The sequence below is a fragment of the Dendrobates tinctorius genome, unplaced genomic scaffold, assembly GCF_039654945.1.
Source record: "Dendrobates tinctorius isolate UK_male_01 unplaced genomic scaffold, ASM3965494v1 ptg000162l, whole genome shotgun sequence".
In the NCBI taxonomy this organism is placed as follows: Eukaryota; Metazoa; Chordata; class Amphibia; order Anura; family Dendrobatidae; genus Dendrobates; species Dendrobates tinctorius.
Window position 1 is genome coordinate 56,723,163 of NW_027361829.1, and position 23,541 is coordinate 56,746,703.

At 37.8% G+C, this 23,541-nt stretch overlaps 1 protein-coding gene across 2 annotated transcripts in view; it reads left to right on the plus strand.

Moving 5' to 3' along the window:
- Nucleotides 1-22,922, plus strand: part of BLVRA (biliverdin reductase A) — a 73,401-nt gene extending 50,479 nt beyond the window's left edge. For both annotated transcript variants that reach the window (XM_073550034.1, XM_073550033.1), the window contains exons 6-7: nucleotides 15,810-15,981; nucleotides 18,774-22,922. In XM_073550034.1, coding sequence (XP_073406135.1) covers nucleotides 15,810-15,981; nucleotides 18,774-19,029 — 428 coding nt within the window. In that variant the 3' untranslated portion in view covers nucleotides 19,030-22,922. The remainder of the gene's footprint in view (nucleotides 1-15,809; nucleotides 15,982-18,773) is intronic.
- The last annotated feature ends 619 nt before the right edge of the window (nucleotides 22,923-23,541 follow it).

Here is a 23,541-nt window from a genome sequence, read left to right on the forward strand (position 1 = left end):
TCTCTGGAGCCATATGGCTGATTTAAAAAAAAAAAAAAGTAAAAGTAAGAATATTCATGAGCGATGTGAATAAAATAAGAGCAAATACTGGCCAATTTTTTTCCTGATAGGTGATTTCTCTTTAAGGGGAAATGTGTGTTAGTGCTCAGTGTGACCCAATCATTGCTGCAATGTTATAAGTAGTAAGGGGGCTGTATTACTCGTCAAAAAGAAATCTGACAGGTACCACGCCCCTATCAAAGTGTATCAAACACGCCCCTTTTATACAATTTGATATCAAATTGTTATAAAAGGGACTTGTTTGATACACTTTTATACAATTTGATATCAAATTGTATATAAAAAGGTATTATAGGACAAAATATTTATATGTCCAATTATTTTCTCTTTTATAGGACTTTTAATAAAGTAGAATAAAGGTAGAATAAAAGGATCGTGATTGAATCACTTTTATATCAATCGCTATTGTTTGATATAAAAGGATGTGCTTGATACGCTTTTATATGACCAATAAAGGACCCTTTTATATCCTTTTTATACTTTAATTAGTATCGGATCATTGGGCATATTATGTATATGGCCAATATTTTAATAAAGGAATCAAATGTTTGCCTTTTATAGACATTTTATACTTTAATTAGTATCGATTCAATGGGTGTATTATTTATATGGTGAATATTTTAATAAAGGAAACATTTTATTCGAATTGTAAATAAAAATGAGAGATGCCATTTTCATGAAAAATATAGTGTTTATTGAACAAAAATCAAATACATTTTATAAAGCATTATATTTGACATTTACACTGTCATTTTAGAAGTACATTCAATTACATTTTATTTATCACACTGCACTGCAGTTAATCAAATCAAAATATATATAATACAGGACAATATAAAGTGTTACAAAAAGCGTTACATTCATATATAACAATTTGTATATTTAATATTATAAATATATACATCACATTTCTTATATAATAATTTAATGCATTACAATTGAACAGAACCAATGTTACATAGTGAGCCACATGGACTGTAGTAATGGAACAGTACTTTTTTTAGGCATCAGTGGACCTTGTGTGATACCTAATGGTGAGAAGTGTAAAGGACGGATCGCCCGACTGGGGGTGGATAGGGCTCGAGGATTATACACACCATCAGTTTCATTCATGGGCATTTTTAATTTATCTAAATGGACTCTAGTTGCGGAATTGCCCACAACTGTGGATGGCATATTTAACTCGGCCATAGCGTGCATAAATGTATTCCAGCCCCTTGGTAAATTCCTGCCAGTTAGGGCATGGCTCTGAGTTGTGTTACGCACCAAATCCAGCATATTAGAGCCGGGTATTACAGTTCCTTTCAAAATAAACTCACTTTTATCATTCCACGATGTAATATTTGTGTTTTGCAACATCTTGTTTAGTAGAAGTTCTGCATTCTTTTTATATCGTGGATTTACATGACTTACAATTTCATTGACAGCGGGGCTTTTATCAACGGGTGAATTTGACTATTGTTGGTGATCAGATTCTGGAGTGTTAATGATCTTTAAAGTTGATAGCTCCTTAGCATCTTGTTTAGCATGAACCAAGTATCTTTGCAGTACATCACTATATTTTTTTAATTTTCACGTCATCCGGCATGTCACGACGCTGTAAAATCTCACTAATTTCACCATCAAGACGTTGGATAACGCTTTGGCGAATGTCTGTGATAGGGGGCCGAAGTTTGATTAGCTCCTGCTTGGGAACAAGATACATTTTCTCGGTATGTTCCATTATTTGCCGGCAAGCAGGCTTGTTATTATTGGGATTGCAAAGCCTAAAAGAGGACCTATAAAGCCACCAGTCTGCTTTAGTAGCTGCTTCTTTTTCTTTATGCTGTGAGATTTATTACTCATGGATTTTATAGCTTTTCGCCACTTTTTTAGTATTTTTTTTTGTCGCTCTTTCAGAGGGATTTGACCTTTTAAGATGTTTAATGCAATCTCCCCTATAGCTGTAATTAAATCATGACTCGCATTGCACAAAATAGATTTTCTGATAGAAGGTGGGGCCTTCACCAGTGTTTTTAAGAGCTTCCAGTTACGCCGTATTCTCTCCGACATCTTTACAACACTATGGTCGCAGTGTAGAATGTCTGATTTTGTTTAAAATTCACTTTTTAGAAGTATTTTTCTTTTGAACATACACAGCTGGTAACGCTGGAGGAAACAGGTCCGTCCTCAAGCGATGGTCCTCAGGGGTATCCGCTCTTAAGTCTAGCAACAAATACCCATAAGGCACCCGCGTGGCATCCTCAAAAGCTTCTAAGAAATAGCGTGTTTTTCCTGGATACATTTGTCGCGCTAGTGTTACAATTTGCAATTTATCCCGAGGGTTATTAAAAAGGACCATGTACTTTGTGTTTAAATTTATCGTGCGGCTTTTCTTTCCTTGACAAAATATGTTTTGTACCAGGTAGAAAATGCTGAGATTTCTGTGGTGGACATACTTGGTAAATGCTTTTTCTATTTCGCAGTTATCACTAGCACTCTCCATGAGATCATCAACAATAGTCAAATTTACCTTTTCAGGAGGGAACAATTCATCATCTACGAATGTAAGAGGCAGACCCTCCACAAATCTGATGAAGGGAAAAGAAAGAGAGATTTCATCATATAGTTTCTGCCAGCAGGAATAAAACCAAACAATATTATCAGGTTTATGAGAAAAATGAGTGTCAATATTATGTAACAATTGTTTTACAAAGTAACTTTTTCCAGAATTAGACGGGCCTGCTAGAATACACGAGAATGGATGTTGCAAACGTGGGTCCATCATGAGTCACAATTAATATCCAAATGGCACGGTGGTAAAATCGTCTAATAGTCTGCGCTTTGTGTAAACACACTTTTGGGTTTTTCGAAGAAGTCTTGTTTCAACGGACCAGAACGTTTTATTTTTCACAATGCCGGGCTGCTCTACGACAATACGTTTTTGCGTTTCAGAATCAGAATTACGCGGGTAGTCCAGAACAAGATCTTTTAGACTGCTGAAATTAATAGATTGAGCATTACCAACATTTAATATTATTCCCTTCACTTTTAAGACAGTTTTACCGGTGTTGAGTTTGTATCCGTAGGTCTTTGGGCCAGCAGATACAAACTCAGTGATGTAAGTGTCATCAGGTATCTCACTGGTCAATTCCCCCAGGTAATCACCTAAAGGAGGACTCCACTCACCTTCTCTCTGCACAAAGATAACAGAATCAGTATCGTGATAAAGGCACCTTTCCTGCAGCCTGTCCAGCAGAGAGTAAAGCTCTAGTCTAGCATACGCTGTTGTAAAACAGGCTATAAAAATGTTTGTGTTCTTGTTGATGGTGTGGTGCCCTTCTGTATATTTCCAATCTATTGTTGCGGTTTCATCATCAATAAAATGCAACATCGAAACATCGTAATACGGTAAAAAAACATGTTGAAACAGTTCATCAGGATCGCTAATAATGCTGGTACATGGTAAATTAGATTTCTGGGCAAACTTTCCCCATAAAGAATTTAAGAAAAGTTTGGAGATCTGTCTCTTAGCAGGGTTCTCTCCTATATTTTCAGAGCGTAACTGCACCCCTTCTTTGTCAAGAAAGGAATCAATGTACTGTTGTTTCTTACTGTCATTAGTGCACCAGCTGGGATAGCCTGAGGCCTCCTGCTTATCCCTAAGATGTAATTTAATGTACCGAGAAAACAGGCGATCACTGGTTTTAGGAAAATCCCAAATTTCATAGATGTGGGCTATCCTATAGCCTTTCTCTATGGCCATCTCAAGCTCTATAGTGCACCATGTACCTGTCAGAGCCCGCTCTTCATCACTATGTGTACATTCCTCTGTCTGCGAATTTACAGAGCATGTGTAGCATAGAGGAAACAATAATTTTTTGTTGAGTTTTACCGGTAGAACAGGAAAAAATAAATCCCTCGGAGGGTAGACCTTGACTTTGGCAATACCAAAGTAATTTTTAATGAACCCAAATCCCTCATAGATAATGTATGGATGACCAACGGGATATGTTTTAGTCTTGTTTACAAATGGATACAGGCTGGTGAAATCATAGTAATGTAGTGTCTCGCCAGGTTTCAGTTGGTGATAAAGTTTAATGGCATTAGTACGTCCCCCATAAAGAGCATCGCGGGGTCTAAAGGGGTAGGGAATTCCATTTGGAGAAGAACTGATTGAAGATTAGAATCTTTTTGAATCATTTCATTCCATTCATGTTCCCACAGGACTCTCACTGTGTAGCCACACCACTGCAGAAAACGTTTTTTAGCTAAAAAGGCATAATATAATTGACCATAGGAGGTGTTTGTGACCTTATTTGAATCGTATTCATTATAGCAGATGGGGCACCCATGATAAAAACACCCCTGAAATTCGAATGCGATATGTCTGTCATTAACATAGGCATAACCGTCTAAAAAATATTTTCCTACTCGTTTTTCACCACCTCTTAAAGCATGTTGGATTGCTATGTTCTCTCTGTGGGATACATAAATGAGCCACTGTATAGCGGGTGATGAAAAGCGTTTTTGTGTCTTGTGATAATTATCACCCGGTAAAATGGCAATGGTCTTTTTTGGAAGAAATTTAAACCTGTACATTGACATACATATAGATGCAAGGGTTACGAGTTGAAAAGGATCAACACATCTGGACACTTCAATTTTTTTCTTTTCTCGCTTACAGTATATTTTAACATTTTTCTGCGTCATTTCCATGACACGCTCCCTGTAAAGTTCACATGAGTGTCTCAGAATCTCAACATCTTGTTTACAGTAAGACTTTAGTTCAGAATTAAAGTCAAAAGTTGTATTTTCCTGCGTCTCATACCACTCCATGAATTCCCATTTCTCACTAGGTGACATGTACTCTACCTCATAATATTTTACAGCTGGTAGGGGGCCCACATAGTTTTGATTTTCTTCGGTGTTAAAAAAGTGGGGGAAATGTCCTTTTGAGCCTGAGAATCCCATAGCCTGTGGCATCTTACTAAGTTTCATCGGTATGAAATTTAGGGAGTCAATAAACCTCAGTTCCAAATCAGGCAGCGTTACACACAAGAGACGGCCGCCTCGGGATATCAATTTCACACAGAGTTTTTCAGAAATCAGTTCCTTAACAATAAAGTATGCATCGTATCTTCCAGCATTGTGGGCTATAAACGTATATCCAGAAAATTTACCGGATGTAAAGAATTGCACAAAATCATGAGTTGCTGATTTACCTTCAAACTCCCAGGAGGGGCTACCATACAGCGTCGTAGCATAAATATAATTTGGGATGTGAGTACCTGTCTCCTGCATACATTCAAAGTCATAAAATATATATTGATCTGTCGCCTCCTTTGGTACATACCGGCGCATGTAACAAAGGTGCTCATCAAATTTATTTAAACGTCTGTGACAGACAGGACAGCGCAACCCTTTACATTTATGTTCGGAATCACTTTCTCTGGGGACAAAATGATGACATTTATCACAAAATATTTTAAGTCTGCAGAATGTTGGATTATCTGCAGATAAATGAGTGTGGTGGTCTAAGCACTCACTGGACCGACAAAACACACGACAAATTGGACAGCGAGGCGGCTGATCCGTGTCGGTTCTCTCCACACAACTCTCTCTTTGACAAGCCTTGCAAAAATATTGACACGAATGATTAAATTTGTGATGAAACAACGAATTGCATCTTTCACAAAAGTAATCCGCGCCGATAAAACCCTTCATATTTTTGATACCGTAGTAGTGATTATCATGATGCAATATGAAAATAGTTCTAGCACTAGGGGTATTACCTGTTTGAAAATATCGCCAGTCGCCCTGACTGTAGTATAATACTTTAATGTTGATACCCAGATGTTTCTCAAAAGCTTCAATATCATTAAAACTTATAAGCTGGTCCTCAGGGATGGCCAGGGCCGCGTGTATGGATTTAGCACAATTCAGTAAAACTGTATCACCAACATCAGTGTCAGTGATCAGGGCGCACACGCTAGCGGCAAAGCACAGATTCGTGATGTAATTATTATAGTCGTAAAGCCATCGTTTCTTTTGCTTAATGATTTGACTACTCGCTATAGATTTCAGACGTCTTTTTATGCCGCCGCGTCTGTTTTTAATAATTGTTATGACTAATTTCAGGGAGCTGTTTGCTAAGCATTCAGCATTGCTTTGCAATGTGCGAGCTACGGCATTTAAGAATGCTTCAGAACTAAAATCCTCCCTTGTCTGTTTTGTAGTGAAAATGGGATCTAACGTGTCACCGCCTTCAAGCCTTAACTGAACAAAGTCACCAGGGTCAATGTCTCTGATAACTCTGTCCAGTAAAGACTGAATGGCTCCATGCACGATGTTTAGGGCCTCTACAAATGATTGAATGCGGTCTAAATTTACAAATCTGAAATGATCAATATACATGCGAGCATTGAAATTGCGGACATCTCTTTGATGGTGATAAAAATGGTGTAAAAATACTGAATGATCTACGTCCTGTACATTATCATCAACATGACCGTCAGCTGCAACATCATGTACATTTTCAGCCTGTGTTTCAAGAGGCTCAAAGCTTTGAGCGATTGGAGACACATCGGGGCTAACACCCCTAGGGGGATCATGGCTGTGAAACGAGGGGCTCTGTGCATGTATCAACAGCTGAGGGTTTTGTGTAGTTATCGGTCTGTGAGTTGGCTCTCGCAGGCTTCTAGCTGCTAGTGAACGTCTTGCTCTAATCAACAGCCTTTGAGCGCGTTTAATTGTTCTCGATCTATAACCCCTTTGTGGAGATATTTTAGACAGTTTCTGCAGACCATAACCAACCAAGCCTAGTCACATTGAATTATTTTTATTTGATTTCACAAAGACTGATGGACCATCTGCACAGTCTCTTTTGAACGCATATAGCTCATCAACAATGTCAGGTGTTGGTGCCGCAGTTTGTAACCTTTCATAAGTGTCACAGAAATATTTAAGATGAGTAATAACGTTTTTGTAATTTAGGTACTGAGGGGCCATATCATGAAACACCTTATACTGTTCTTCAGGCCACCCAGGGGTAATTGGGGTATTGTGTACTTTTTGTTTTTTACTTGCCCTCCGGGTCTGGGTTGATACTGTTCGTCTCTTTAAAGGATTTACAATTGCAAATTCATTAGACGTTCCTGCAAAAGTAATATCTGCAGGGTGTATAGTATGACACACACGTATATTGTCCAGATTAGAGGTCTTCTTACCCTCAGCAAGCTGATCAATTTCTCTGTTGATGGCTTCACGTTCAGCTTGTGCCACACCGTCCACGGAAATGATTGAATGTGTATTATTGGGTGCAGCTGAGTCGGCGTTATATTTTCGGGTCGAAGACTTCGGTACCGCCTTCCTAGGTTGCTTGCGTTTCACAGTAATTTCTTAATCCGACAGAACAATGATTGGTGAAAGCGGAGTTGATCTCACTGCCGGATTAACTCTTTGTGGGGGGATCTGCGTTGGCCCGTAAGTATGCTCCTGCAGTACTTGAGGCTGCAGCAATGGCTGTGCATCTTTTTTTAGCATATTCTTTGTATCTAAAAGAAAAAGTTACATGTGTCAGATGTCCATGAAGCTTGAGTAACAATGGAAATGTTACATGTACCAGATAGTGAAGAAACACATATAAGTGTTTGTATAAAGATCCCCAACTCACATCAGGACTACAAGATCCCAGGTACTTTCACCTGCATTACATCTAATGTGGTGTACTTAATTATTTGTACTAAATGTCCAACTGGGGGTCTGTATGTGGGGGAGACAGGGCAAAAGCTTAGAACAAGGATGAATGCTCATCGTCACACAATAAGAGAAAAAAGAATGGATCTACCTGTGGCAAAACATTTCTGTATCCCTGATCACAGCAGCATGGATATGAAATTACTGGTATTGAAAGGTAACTTCACATCTCAGATAGAGAGACGAGTTTGGGAGTACAAATTTATGACGAACTTTGACACTCTCAGTGCTGGAATGAATGTGTCGCATGGATTTATGTCTTTTTACATCAATTAAGGAATTTCCTTTTAAAACCTTGCAGGGCAACACAGAACTAGACCCCAATCAGAGGACCATAAAACATCCAGACTCCTTATCTATGAACTGGTCCAATGTTTATATTTATGTTTCTCCCTATAGTTCTGCTTCACGTCACTTGTCTTATCTATTGCATTTTTTCTAGGCTGTATTGTGCATAAATATGTGACTTCAGATTTTGTATTAGTCTAGCCTGATGAAGAGACCTGAGTAGTCTCGAAAGCTTGCAATGTATTACCATCTTTTCAGTTAGCCATTAAAAGGTATCAACTACTGAGGACTCTCAATCCTGAATATTTTTCTATCTACTGGCTAACACGGTACAAAGATATACATCTTTCCTGTGTATAAAGATAGTATTTTAGGTTGTACCCCTTATGAGCAGGGGCCTCATTAATTTTGCTTTAATTATTGTTTTGATAACTGTTACTTATGACTGGATGTCTAGGAATAGCTGAATTATAAATCTCTGCAGAATATGTAAGCTCTAAATAAATAAAGATTATTATCATTATTACAGAAAAACGAAATATATACTTACAAGATTGTTCTGGGTATTGGTCTTCTGCACGCTCTGGGTTAATAGTCGTCTCACTATTCACCGTCAGTGGGATGGCGGCATTTTCATTTGAATATAGCCTTTTTCTTGCCGCTCGCTTATCTGCCGTAAATAAAATAAAACTATTAGACATGCCTGAAATGATTTTCTTCACGATACTGATTATCTATTGTTTTCAAGCTCACAGTACCTTTTCGAAACAGCAGCGCCATATTTTTTGGTTTCCCGCTAGGCCTGATAGAAACCCTGGGTGCCCTAATCTTGAGCGATGTGTTTCGTGGTTTCCGCGGCTTTTTAGGATTGTTAGAAACCATGGGCCCATCAACATTATAGCATTCTTTCAAGTGTTGGTCACCTGTATAAGAAATTAGGGGAAATTTCATCCCTGCATACATACGGACTTTTTTTTCAAAGAGATGTTACTTTTTCCATATGTTCTTACCTTTTTGATATGTTTGTTGCCTCCGCAGCGGATTCACCAGATTTACAGGTTCAGTAACATGGACGTTTTCTTGCTTATCGTCCGCTTGCAGCATCTCAGCATCTGTATGAGAAATTGTATTTAGTTTCACGTCTACATATGATTAAAGCAGTTATTATACAAATATACAGCTTACCAGTGATAGCATAATGTGAAGTTGCAGTACTTGATTCTCCGCCAGCATTGAAAGGCCCTAAAGGGTATGCATTTAAGGAATCCAAAGTCTGAAGTAACTGAGGAAAGGCGCTGTTTAGTGACCCTTCTGAAAAAGAGCAAAATATTATATAATTAATATACAAAACAAAACTTTAATCAGATTGTCTAACACTCCGTTCATTATATTCAATATAAGACCTACCTAGTTGGTCGCATTGTGTGCTCGTAAGAAGAGGCTCGGCTTGTTCAAAGTCGTAGTCTTCCATCTTAACTAAAATGATTTAAATTGTGAATACTATTATACTTTTAAAATTATTAACTATAACTATGCGGTGGGAAGTACTATCATATAAAATTATAATCTAAGTCTATGCCGTAGAAATACATTTTATATACTATATGATAAATGATACAAAAGGCAAATAAAAGTATACGCGAACATCAATTAAATAATTATACATCAAATAAATATTGTATTAAATATCTAAATTTCTTCTAAATGAGTAAATCTATGCTAAGGAAAATACAATGCGAACATCAATTAAATAATTATACATCAAATAAATATTGTATTAAATATCTAAATTTCTTCTAAATGAGTTAATCTATTTTAAGGAAAATACAATTTTTAACATTATTAACTATAACTATGCAGTGGAAAGCAATTGACAATAATATTAATTAAATAATGTGTTAATACTTACTATTTTAAAGAGTAGAAGTAGCTGCCCAGTATAACAGGAAACTGTTTCTAATGCTGAATGTGTGTAAGGACATCACCTAATGACCTGTTTTAAAGCCTGACAGCAGGATCGCTCCACCTAGATTCACAGCCCAGTTACGCCTTACCAAAAGTCCTCAAGCCATCAGCAGAAAGGCTACACCTCCAGTTAACACCCACAAGAGTCTCCCAGTTACAGCCCATCATGCTGGCCCCCAAGCAATCATGATATACTCATACTGAAATCAAGCACTATATATTTGTATTACATTCCACATTTAATTTCATTTTATACATTTTGATTTTCTGATAAAGACGACATTGGTTCATGAGATGATGTCTTCTAGACACGATGAAAAAATATTAGAGAACCAGTATTTTACCCCTCAAGCCTCCGGCTCCTATGGTGGGATTGATAAATTATATAGAGAAACTAGAGATTACGGAATTAAAAAATCAATTGTGCGTGATTGGTTAAATAACCAGGATAGCTATTTGTTGCACAAACCTGTGAGAAAAAGATTTCTGACAAATAAGATCATGGTCTCAAACATGGATGCATTGTGGCAAGGAGATTTAGTGAGTTTAATTGACTATTCGAAGGAAAATGATAATGTTAAATATATCCTTACCGTGATTGATTGCCTATCAAAATTTGCGTGGTGCGTAGCCTTATCAAACAAGACTGGGGCCGCTGTAGCCTGTTCATTCGAGCTGATATTTCAAAATGATAAGCGCATACCGAAGAAATTACAGACGGATCGGGGCAAAGAATTTATTAATTCGTCGATGAAGCGTCTTTGTAAAACGTATGATATTCTGCATTATCTTACGAATAATGCGGTTAAGGCCTCTATTGTGGAGCGGTTTAATCGTACATTAAAAACTCGAATGTGGCGGTATTTTACGAAAAATAACACTAATAGGTATATTGATATTTTACCAGATTTGGTTGATAGCTACAATCGAACCTATCATTCTACCATTCGATGTAGACCAATTGATGTTACAAGCAAAAATTCACTACAAATATGGAAAAATATTTATAGTACTAGCATGAAAAATAAGCGTATTAAGCCTTCTTTTAAAATTGGTGACAATGTACGATTGGTCCAATATAAACGTACATTTATGAAAGCATATGAACAATCATATACCGATGAAATATTTATCATATCCGAAATTAACACAAAATTCCAATTCCCCCTCTACAAAATCGTGGATTTGTACGGAGAACCTGTGATTGGGTCATTTTATAAGGAGGAACTACAAAAAGTCACATCGGATGAGAATCGCATCTACAAAATAGAAAAAGTGTTAAGAAAAAAGCGCGTCAGAGGGTCCACCCTGTATCTCGTTAAATGGAAGGGATATCCGGAAAAATTCAATACTTGGATTAAAGAAAACCAGCTGACGGACCTCTAATCATGGATTCTGGATCATTTTATATTACCCTAGCGTGTAATGCGTCAAGTAAGCTATTCCCAGACAACACGATTTCGACTTTTACCACTAAACTGGCAAAGCCTGTACATCTTGTAGGCCCGTATGAAGTTGCCCTCACAGAATTTCAGTATCCCCACACCTGGTTTACTTTCGAAAATAGCGAAGGCACATTTTTTCTTGGAAAACGAGGGGATGTTCTAAGAGAATATTTCGTAAAAGCAGGCTATTATTTAAATATTTCGGACCTTATAAGGGCTATTAATGAACGCATTGACAATTTGAAGATTGCCCCGGAGGGATTAAAGCTTCGCTTTGATGAAGTGAAGAGAAGTGTTACTCTATCGGATTCCCCCACGATACATTTTGCTCCAGGCCCAAAATTGTCTCATATTTTAGGGCTACCACCTTATATTGAGGCCTATGATAATAGTGTGATTAGCCCCAAGAAGAGCTACGCAGATATCATGAACGGATTTTATACCTTATTTGTTTACTCAGACATTATTAACCATCAGCTAGTCGGAGATTCTTACGTCCAGCTTCTGAGAACTGCGCAGGTGACTTGTAAAAGTGGGGAGATCATCATACTTCAATACACAAGACCTGATTATGTACCTCTATGCAAACAGCACTTTGATTCTGTAAGCATCTCTATCTTGACTAATCAGGGTACACCTGTTAAATTCAAGTACGGAAAAACTATTTTGCGATTACATTTCAGACCGCGTCGTGATTGACACGTCAAAATGGTGTCGCAACGTGTTTACGGAGATCCGACCATTTATGCCCGCTACTATATTGCTCAGACAGGCCACGGATTAGAGGGATTTCGGGGTGATGAGTACATGTATGGGGCTGGGCTTGCAGGAATATTTAGAGGCTTATTTAGAAAAGCGGTTCCTCTATTGAGAAAAGGACTCGAATTAGTAAAACCCCATGTAAAGACAGCTGTTTCAAATATTGCTAAGGACGCCATTGCCTCTTTCTCAGCAGCCGCTATGAATAGGCTAAACACACCTCCTCAGGAAGGCTTCGGTATTGTTTATGTTGCTAAAAAACAGAAAAAAAGAAAAAGGCGTGTTCGCTATTCGCCCCCACCAATGCTCATGAATAAAATCACACCCGCAAGACGCAAACGCCAGAAAAGAGTAAGACGCAGTGTTGAAGACCTCTTTTAGGAAAAATATATAAAATAAATATATTATATATAACATGGCCTTCATACATGATGCTTCGGTGGAGTGCATGAAATCAGAACTGGATATTTTTCAAATACCTCCTACACAGGTTTCTGTCGAGAAATCGATATTCATTGAAGTTCAGCCTATTGCGGCTCTGGCTGACAATGCACCGCTTGAATTTTTCATATCGGGAAGTGGTGAATATTATTATGATTTAAATAATACCCTACTTTACATAAGTTGCCGGGTCGTAAAACAAGATAATTCTGCCATCGCGGATGGAGCCCGTGTAGCTCTCATTAACTATCCATTAGCGACTCTTTTTAATCAAGTTGATGTCAGCCTGGGTGATCGCCTCATCTCACAATCAGACAATCTATACAGCTATAGGGCCTACATTGAAACTCTGCTAAATTACAGCGCACAGACTTTAGCCTCGCAATTCACATCAGGATTATTCTATAAAGATACCGCTGGACATCATGGATGGATGGCGCCAATGTGGGCTTCAACAAGCGGGCTCATGCAGTAGCTCACTCGAAGCCCGTCGATTTGCTCGGTCCAATTTTTAGCGACATTTTTAATCAGCCGAAGCTTATATTGAATGGACTTGACCTTAAAATCAAGCTGACGCGAAATAAAGATGCGTTCTGTTTAGTTTCTGCTGACCCAGATCCGCTCAAAGTACAGATTCTGAACGCATGTCTCTATGTAAAGAGAGTCCAGGTGGCTCCCGCTGTGAGGATTGGTCACTCTCAGGCCTTACTATCTGCTACAGCAAAATATGCTATTCATAGGGCCTGTATGAAAGTGTACAGCATCCCTGGGGGCACCCGAATTTCTAATATAGAAAATCTATTTTTAGGAGCCATTCCGCGAGTAATTATATTGGGCTTTGTAGATAATGAGGCCTTTAGCGGGACGTATAATAAAAATCCACTGTACTTTCATCATTATAATGTAAACCATGCGGCTTTATATTTGGATGGTCAGCAGATCCCCTCCCAGCCATTCCAACCTAATTTCAATATTGAATTAGCTGTAAGAGAGTATATGGCTCTTGCCCATATTTCTGGAAAGCAGAAGGCCGATTGTGCACTGGCAATTGACCGAGAAGAATTTATGGACGGCTATACATTTTTTGCATTTGATTTATCAGCCGACCAAGAACCTGGAGGTCACTACTCTCTCATAAAAACTGGTAACCTGCGTTCTGAAGTCCGATTTGCACTAGCCACCCCTCATACGATAAATATGGTGGTATACGGCGTGAATTCATCTATTCTAGAAATTAATAACCGCCGTGAAGTATTGTATGATTTCTACTGATGATGGATTCCCTGCAGCTCACTACGTTTATTGAAAGCCGATCACTATACAGAGGCCATATTTTATGGGGTGTATCCGTGTGACTTGCTACCGTCAAATAGAGTAACTCAGAGGCCTGCGGCGTACATCGTAAATACAGACCGGTCCAATCAGAGCGGCAAACATTGGATATTAATTTTACTTTGCAATGAAAAGAATGCGATATTCTTTGACAGTTATGGACTCTCACCAGACAGCATACTTTTTCCGGATGAATTTATAATCTTCCTAAAGAGAAATAGCGAATTATTCTGCTATCAAGACAGGCAAATTCAAAATAATTATAGCACTGTGTGCGGCCATTATTGCGTGTATATCCTAAAAAAACTTGCAAGGGGTCTTTCAATCCGTGAGATTTTGCAACATTTTACTGATGACTTAAATCATAATGATAATTTAGTTTATAAATCTGTAAAGAAAGATTTACTTGAATCAAACTGCTATGCCTGCAAACATTCTTTTATATTTAAGCAGCGTTGCTTATCACTGTGTAATATGTAGGATTCCTTTATTATTAAAATGAAGTTAACACGGGAAAGTGTCTAGGTTGCAGTGACATCTGTTTATCAGTTGCTTTTGTTGAGATAGTTGTGTAAATAGTGGCCTTTCTGGTCTGTTCAATTAAAATATCGTGACCCTATTGTAAGCCCACACCATAACAACTTATCATCTTGTCATGTTTACATCTGTATGTCATTTCAACTTTGACCTTTCTGGACTGTTCAGTTAAAATATCGTAACCCTATTATAAGTCCATACCTTAACAACTTATCATATTGTCATCTTTACATCTGTATCTCTTTTCATCTTTGACCTTTATGGTCTGTTCAATTAAAATACCTAGTCCCTATTGTATTGCAATGGTACATCCTGTCTGTATTCGATTTTCTGCATTCCTGAAGTCCTATGGGAAAGCTCCCAGGATGTTGTAACATCTGCCCTAGCCCCCCCTTCTGCATCACTGAAATGCAAGCAGCACAGAAAATACACACAGAGCTTATATTGCCCTGTATTATATATATATATATATATATATATATATATGTATATGTATGTATATATTGATTTGATTAAGTGCAGAGCTGTGTGATAAATAAAATATAATTGAATGTGCTTCTAAAATAACAGTATAAATGCCAAATGTAATGCTTTATAAAAATGTATTTGATTGTTGTTCAATAAACACTATTATCTTTTTTATAAAAATAGCGTCTCTCATTTTTATTTACAATTCGAATCAAATGTTTCCTTTATTAAAATAATGGTCAAATAAATAAAATACCCAATGGCTATAAAAGTGCCCCTTTATTGGTCATATAAAAGCGTATCAAGCACATCCTTTTATATCAAACAATAGCGATTGATATAAAAGTGATTCAATCACGATCCTTTTATTCTACTTTTATTCTACTTTATTAAAAGTCCTATAAAAGAGAAAATAATTGGACATATAAATATTTTGTCCTATAATACCTTTTTATATACAATTTGATATCAAATTGTATAAAAGTGTATCAAACAAGTCCCTTTTATAACAATTTGATATCAAATTGTATAAAAGGGGCGTGTTTGATACACTTTGATAGGGGCGTGGTACCTGTCAGATTTCTTTTTGACGAGTAATACAGCCCCCTTACTACTGTTATAAAAGCCCGCCATGCTCCGTACCTTCATGCTGCATACAATACATGTCTTACTGTAGACTTACAGGATGTAATTATTTAGTATGGGTCTCACAAATGTTAAAATGATTTTCTTTCCCCTTAATAAAGTGTTTTTGACCATCACTTTTCCTCTGTTTAGGCGGACATCTAGATGAACAGAAGTTTGGGTTCCCCTCCTTCAGTGGCATTGCCAGGATAACATGGCTGGTTGATCTTTTTGGACCTTTATCTGTTACATCAGCCAAGAAAGAAGAGAATAAAGAGGAAAACTGCTCCAAGCTGACTGCAAATTTCACTACTGCAGATAATCGGTGAGTGTCCGGTCATTGTATGACTTGTTTCACTCATTGCCTAGTGCCAGTCGTTCATCCCTATGCTGGAGTGGGTGCCTCTTTGTGTATCACTAATGGGAAGAGACAATGAAGGCGTGCCTTGACTCCATGGCACAGAGGAAGTCACATATACTGTATGTTGAGGCAATGAATAGTGCGGGTTATTTCTGATGTTTTTTGGGCTTTTGTAGTGATTTGCTCTCGGTACTCAAACTATACTCATTTGCACCATGCAGCTGAAATTATACTGATTTTAGGATATGATTACTTAACATTTTAATGGTAAGAAAAGCATAGCATCACCCAAACATGCCCGGGAGTACTCCGAAGCATTAGCCCTGCCCATTTTGGGACTCTGCCAGCTAAATCGAGACACACAGTAGTCTACACGATGCTTGTAAGTGGTAAAGAATGCTCTGCGACTTGTTGCTTTATATTTTTTTGTATTTTTTCCCATTAACTTTGATAGAATATCCGCCTATCAATGGAAAAAAAATGTTGGCGTATTCACACTGGGTACTGTGATGTTAGCACTGTAAGTGACATTTGACAGCAGTGAGTTGCATAATATGTCATTAATTGTGTTAGCAGCGGATTAATCAGCGTAACATCCAGAGTCAGCAACACAGAATGTAGATTTATTCATATCCAGGTTGAACAGCTTACAGCATGAATCATAGAATCATAGAATCATAGAATCGTAGAGTTGGAAGGGACCTCCTGGGCCATCTGGTCCAACCCCCTGCTCAAAGCAGGATTCGCTAAATCATCCCAGTCAGATGTCTGTCCAGCCTCTGTTTGAAGACTTCCATTGAAATGTGATCAGTCTGGTATCTGCTGTGGCTTGCAGCATGGGAGCATTCCAACAAGAAGGGAAGAGAAGGAGGGGGCATCCGGTCTGTTTTTTTTTTTTGTTTGTTTTGTTTTTTGTCACTGAACTTTAACAATCTCACAATATGCACAATATATAAAACAGTACAGTAGTAGTTGTTGCAATACATACAGATCAATATGCATTATTCCAACAAATTGAATGTCATCAAAATGGCATATTTTGTTTCAGTGACCCTACAGGCATTTTTCTTTTTTATGGTATAACATTTGTGCAAAGATGGCGAATATATTGGAAAAATTCAGTACCTTTTTTTGAACTTTTTTTTTTTTACAAATTTTATTTCCAGAATCTTTTGTTTTGTTAAGAGAGCAAAGGTAATTAGATAAAATTTACCATGCAGCATCTAGGAAAGCGGAGTGCATCTGTTTGTATGAGCAAGAGGGATCTCTAAAAGGATTGTGGCACAGCTTTCTAAGATAGAGATATACCTAACATAATAAAATACTCTGGTCTCCTTGTCAGGTTCCTCCAAAGTGTTTTTTTTTTTTCGTTTTTTTTTTTACAGGGAAAACAGCACTGAATGCGGTACTATCATTCCCACCAAAATAACAAACAAGGGTATCTGCACTGGAGTCTCCTAACAGAGTCCCTGACAGTTTTTTGCTTTGAAAGGGTGTTCCCATCTCCAAGATCCTATCCCAATATGTAGTAGGTGTAATAATAATATTAGCAAGTACATCCAATTAGAAATGAAGTATAGTTCTTCTGATCCTTAATGTTGCTTACCCCATGTGCAGCTTAGGTATCCATGATTAGTACCACAAACAACTAACTGTCACTATGTGATTGGTCATAACCATGGATACCTAATCTACTGCAATGCCCTGCACATGAAGTAAGTGACATGGCGAATCAGAAGTACTATACTAGATTTCTGTTTGAAGTTATGGGCTAATATTATTATTATACCTACTACATATTGGGATAGGATCATGGACATGGTAATACCCTTTTAAGCTTAGGGAGACAGTTAATTGATTTTAATTTATAACTCAATTCTTTCTAGCACAAGACACACATATTTACTGAGCACCGAAAAAAGTTTTCCACTACTTTTACACTGATCAGCCGGGGTTTGGCATTCGGTTTTGTTATCGGTGATTGGCCGCCAGTCGGAAAAACTTGTGGGGGTTTGCCGTCTAATTGTAGGGACCAGGGCTTGTTACTGCACATACGCCTCCTATTGAATTAAATAGGAGGTGGATGTGTAGTACAAGGGATGAGGGGGATGAATGGTATCTGATTTGCAGGCCATATATTATAAGGCTGAAGGAGCTGATCAAATTGATATATATATATACTGCTCAAGAAAATAATGGGAACACTTAAACAACAAAATGTAACTCCAAGTCAGTTACACTTCTGTGAAATCTACACTGATTGTGATTCAATTTCTCCTGCTGTTATGCCAATGGAATAAACAACAGGTAGAAATGATAGGAAGGTCACTAACATCCATGTGTCTGCTCAGTAAGAGAGTCTAGTGTTCCCTTTTTTTTTTTTTGAGCAGTATACTTTTGTGAGAATTTTTTAAATTTTTTTAATTCATTGAAATCCCTAACGTTTGTATACCGAAGAGTCCATTGGGTGGTCCTACTGAGTCATCCCGTGCAAGTTATGCTGAATCTTTTAAAACCAACCTGTATAATACTCCGCTCAGCTTCTGCTTCTCTAAACTGTGCTGTCCACAGATCAGACTGCATGTACCAAGTTTACAGGTTCCCTTTAATAAATAGGGAGGCACAGACTTAAAAATATGTAGATATTAAACTTATTGCAGGGGAAAAGGAGTCTTTGTGTGTGTGTATGTATATATGCATGTATGTGTATATATAAAGCACTTTGCTTTAATAAAATGCTCTGTTGTTTTCTGCAGACCACTCACATGGGTTGAAGAAAGGGCTCCAGGCCTGAAGCGTGAGAAAAAAGTCAAATTTACATTTATGTCTGGTATCATGGACACCTTACCTCCAGCCCCTCGTGCTTCTGTCGGGCCGTTTATGCAGGATCAGAACCTGTTTGCAAAAAAACTTCTGGGCCAAGTATCCCAGGAGGAGCTCACGGTGGAGAAAACGCGCATCTTACATTGCATTGATTTGGCTGAAAAGATAAAGCAATATTGTCAGGGCTGACCTCCAACAGCAAATCCCAGTAACTCTGATATGGGGCAAGAAATTGATTCTTCATGCCGCATCCCTTTTTGTTTTTCACTCCCTTGTGAGGGCTTGTTTTTATCGGGACAAGTTGTACTTTTGAACAACATTGGTTTTACCATATCGTGTACTCGAAAACGGGAAAAAAATTCCAAGTGCAGTGAAATTGCAAAAAAAATGCAATTCCACAACTGTTTTTTGGATTTTTTTTTACCATGTTCACCAAATGCTTAAACTGACCTGCCATTATGATTCTCCAGGTCATAACGAGTTTGCAGCTACCAAACATGTATAGGTTGTGTTCTGGGGCTAGGGGAGGGCTTCTTTTTTGCGTGTCAAGCTTTGTATCACATCTTTTTGGTGTGGATACGATCTTTTGATTGCCTGCTATTGCATTTTAATGCAATGTTGTGGCGACCAAAAACCGTACTTCTGGCGTTTTGACTTTTTTTTGCTAAGCTGTTTACCGATCGGATTCTTTTTATAGCTTGATAGATCAGGCGATTCTGAATGCGGTGATGCCAAATATGTGTATTTTTTGTTTTATTTTGAATGGGGCGAAAGGGGGGGGTAATTTGAACTTTTATATATTTCTTATTTTTTAATCTTTTTAAAAACTTTTTTTTTTTGCTTTTGACTTGCTTCAATAGTCTCTGTGGGAGACTAGAAACTGCAATAACCTGATCGCCTTCTCTACACACAGACAATGATCAGATCGCCTGTGTGTAGCAGAAATGCTCACTTATGAGCGCCAACCTCTGGGCGGCGTTCATAACAATTCGGCAATGACAACCACAAGCACCGGTTGTCATGCCAACCCTAGCGACCCGCGGTCTTGTGACACGGGCGCCCATGGGCGTGATCATTGACGCACTTTTGGCGCAATCACATTAAATGCTGCTGTCAGAGATTGACAGCAGCATTTAAAGGGTTAACAGCGACGGATGGATCGCGATTCCACCCGCGGCTGTTAGGGGCACATGACAGCTGTTGAAAACAGCTGAAATGTGCTGGGAAAGATGTGGGCTCAGCGCTAGAGCCCACATCAAAGGGAGAGACACGACGTGCAGTACATTTACAGCGCATGTCGTGAAAGGGTTAGGTATAGGGTTGTGCTTTCCTTTAGTAGAGGAGGTTTCCTAAGGCAATTGATATTGGTCAGATCCTGTGTGCCTAGTATATAGCATTGTATACTTGAGTCCTTTGCACTTATGTTCAGGACCCTGACTGTTGGTAATTATGCCATCCAGTGGACTAAAGCCACTAGCTTTATACAACTATTATAAGGGGAAGCGATGACGTACTAAAGTTGGCATAATAATTGGTCTGATAACAAAGAGGCTCAATACTGCGTTTTATTCCAAGAAGTCTTTCACATGAGATTACAATAAACAGAAAATGCCAAAAGATACGGGTTTTGTAAGAAAAACTGGAGATTTGGTGCAAACAAAAGGTTGCCTTTTTGTCTCATGCTAGCCAGAAAATCTATATTTTAATCTTAAAGTAATTGACTTTTTTTTTAAGTGTCTCCTTCCGATCAGGAAATTGATCATTCACTGATTACCCTACGTAGGTTTAAATGGAATCTATCAGCAGATTTTTGCTATGTGATCTAGTAGCAACATGATGTAGAGACAGACACCCTGACTACAGAGATGTGTGACTTAGTTTACTGGGTGCAGCAGTTATGTTGGAATCACAGTTTTCTTTGCTGCAGAGCTCAGAATGTTGAGCCTTATATAAAGCTGATACTCGGTGGTATGTGTCTGGACCAGTAGGCACAAGACAGCTAGTCGTGTAGTGATAATCTCCTGCTAAGACACCAATTGTATTATATCAGTAAAACATATCCTAGTAAGTGAAACATCACTGAAATTGTGGTCTTTTGCTCCTACATCATGTTACTTTCAGATTACATAGCAAAACCTATTGACAGATTCCCTTTAATATCTAGTCATAAACAATTGTTATTCACACTGGTGTACCAGGCAACAATAATTTACCAGTTAATGGCCACTAAAGTGTTTGTGCCATGTTGCAGAACTTTTTACACTGTCATTGTGCCAGCTTAAAAGTCTTTCCTCTACCACCACCATTATGTTGGGAATACACAATTGGAAATAATTTTTGAAGAACAGTTGGGTATGCCTACGGCCTATTCATAATTTGCTGGGTTTTATAGGCCCCTTTTCTTTTTCCTTTTTTTTTTTTTTACCTTGTGGCATTCATTAATGATTTTTTTTTGCACCAAATGCTATAAAATGGTCCATGGTTTTCATGGATGATACTCAAAATAAGAAATGTTCCTTACTTTGTTTTTGTTTATTTTTTGTGCCTTTTCAACAAACCTTTTGAAAAATTTGCTCAAAAATTTCCGGCGTATTGTGAAATTACTCCAGAGAGGGACTGAAGTACGTTTGGTCAAAGAAATGTGACTTTTTCACTGAGTCAGCCTTTAAACATTTGAAAAACGAAAATCGTGCCTACAATGTCGACCAGTAAAAGAACCCAAATCAGACCCATATAAAATAAACCAGATAAAAAAAAAAAACAGGTAGAAAGGACAGGACAAAAAAGGCTCAAATTCAATAATAAATCGAGACCATAATGTTTACTTTGTCAAGCTACTTGCTTGCTTTCACAGTATGTATAAAGTAAAGCCTTACATCGTGTTTGCAAGTCGTAAACCCAAGATTACACAACCCAAGTACTCGTACTGCGAGGCTTCATGTATATGGAGATATTCTTCCTAAAGCCATCATACATCTGTAGTCCTTCGTCATATAGCATGAATTGTTCTGACAGATCATTTCAGAACCTGCCATAAAAGAAACCTTGTTTGCCTTAGTATGAAGAAATCAAGCCCACAGTAGAAGCCTCGGGCTCCATGGCCCCTTATAGCTCCATACAAAGCGGCACTGTACTGTGGCTCTGTGCACGAGCCCTAAGGTCAGATTAACACTTGCACTGCCCATCCCAACTCTAAGGCTGATTCATTATCCCAATCTAACAAAATTTCATAAAATTGATTGTAGTTTGTGCCCATACATCCCTACATTAGGATTTGTAGCCAAAATATTTCAAAAGTTATATGTAAAAACAAAAAATTTTAGCGAATGTTTGAAGAAAACCATAAAAAAAGCTTTAATCCTCTATGCCTAAAAGGGATGAGTTTGCCATACGTTTTACCTATGGTTATGATTTTTTGAGGAGGAAGGAGAAGAATTACAGTGAAGGAAATATGTTGGGCCTTCCATTGTAATCGATGGTCTTTATGGCTACAGAACACTTATCTTGGTTCATATAACATTCTTACTATAATTTATGGTCAAAACCCAAAAAAAAAATGGCACAAAAATGACCCAAAGAACATTATTAATGAGACCTAAAATGATGTCACAAATGCTCTAATTGGGGAGATTTTTCAGATTTTTTTTTTTTTTCTTTTCTGGCTTGAAATCCATAGTACAATTGTGCTTCAGAGTGTGTTATCGGGATGGACAAACTCCTTTAGAAAACTGCAGGGCATCCTGTTTAATTCTGAACGCAAAAAGATCATACATTTATTATCCATACAGATGGCTTCTTCCCGGTGGAGGGTCTAATGCTCTATCTACAACAATGTAAATTTTATTTTATTTTTTTATTTTAAATTTCACAGATTTGCTGACAACTAGTGATTATTTTATCTAACTAAAACCACAACGGAGAGGAAGTTTTAATGTTCGCTCTTATGTTGGTGCAAGGCGATATAATTTCAGCACTATATGCCTCTAAACCCAAGATTTTCATTACCTCTGTTATTTCTAAAGTGTTTTGTATTACTGTTTAGTCTTTGAAGCCCACAAAGTAAAACCGGTGACTTTCTGCGACTTGACTCGCACAAAATTATGCTTTGACACTTCACTGCTGATAGTAAATCGGAGAAAGCCGAGCTTGAAGAGGCCTGGGGTTTTGTACTTAGTCGAGAGATCTGCCGCCATACGTGTTTTGTGCTTTCTTTGATGGCGGCTTGTAGAGTAGTTCTAGCTGGTAAAGTATAATTTAATTTTTCACTTGTATTAGATGATTTCTAGACTGCTGGGAGGAAATGATTCAGCGACATGTAAGTAATGGCCTAATGGAGCGCGCCGGCCCAGCATGCTCGGTGGAGTGTTCGAGGCTCATTGAATTGCTGTAGATTATTAAAATAAGAGAATTAGAAATAACTGAAGAAGGAAAATCTTGAAGGATATGGTCCGAGGTGGCAATTTATAATACATAAACCGATTAACCTCTTTGTGACTTAAGTGCCTAAAAGTCCACATGGAAAATTCATCTTTTCAAAACAATGCATTTTACGGGTGAATATTTTTGGTTTGATTATTTTTGGCAAAAGAGATTTAACCAAATAAACGTGTCCAAAAAATGTTTTTCTTCTGTATCAGTCTTTGTATTACCGGAGAAGTTCCAATTCTTTTTTTGTTCAAATAATTTATTTTGGTTATTTAA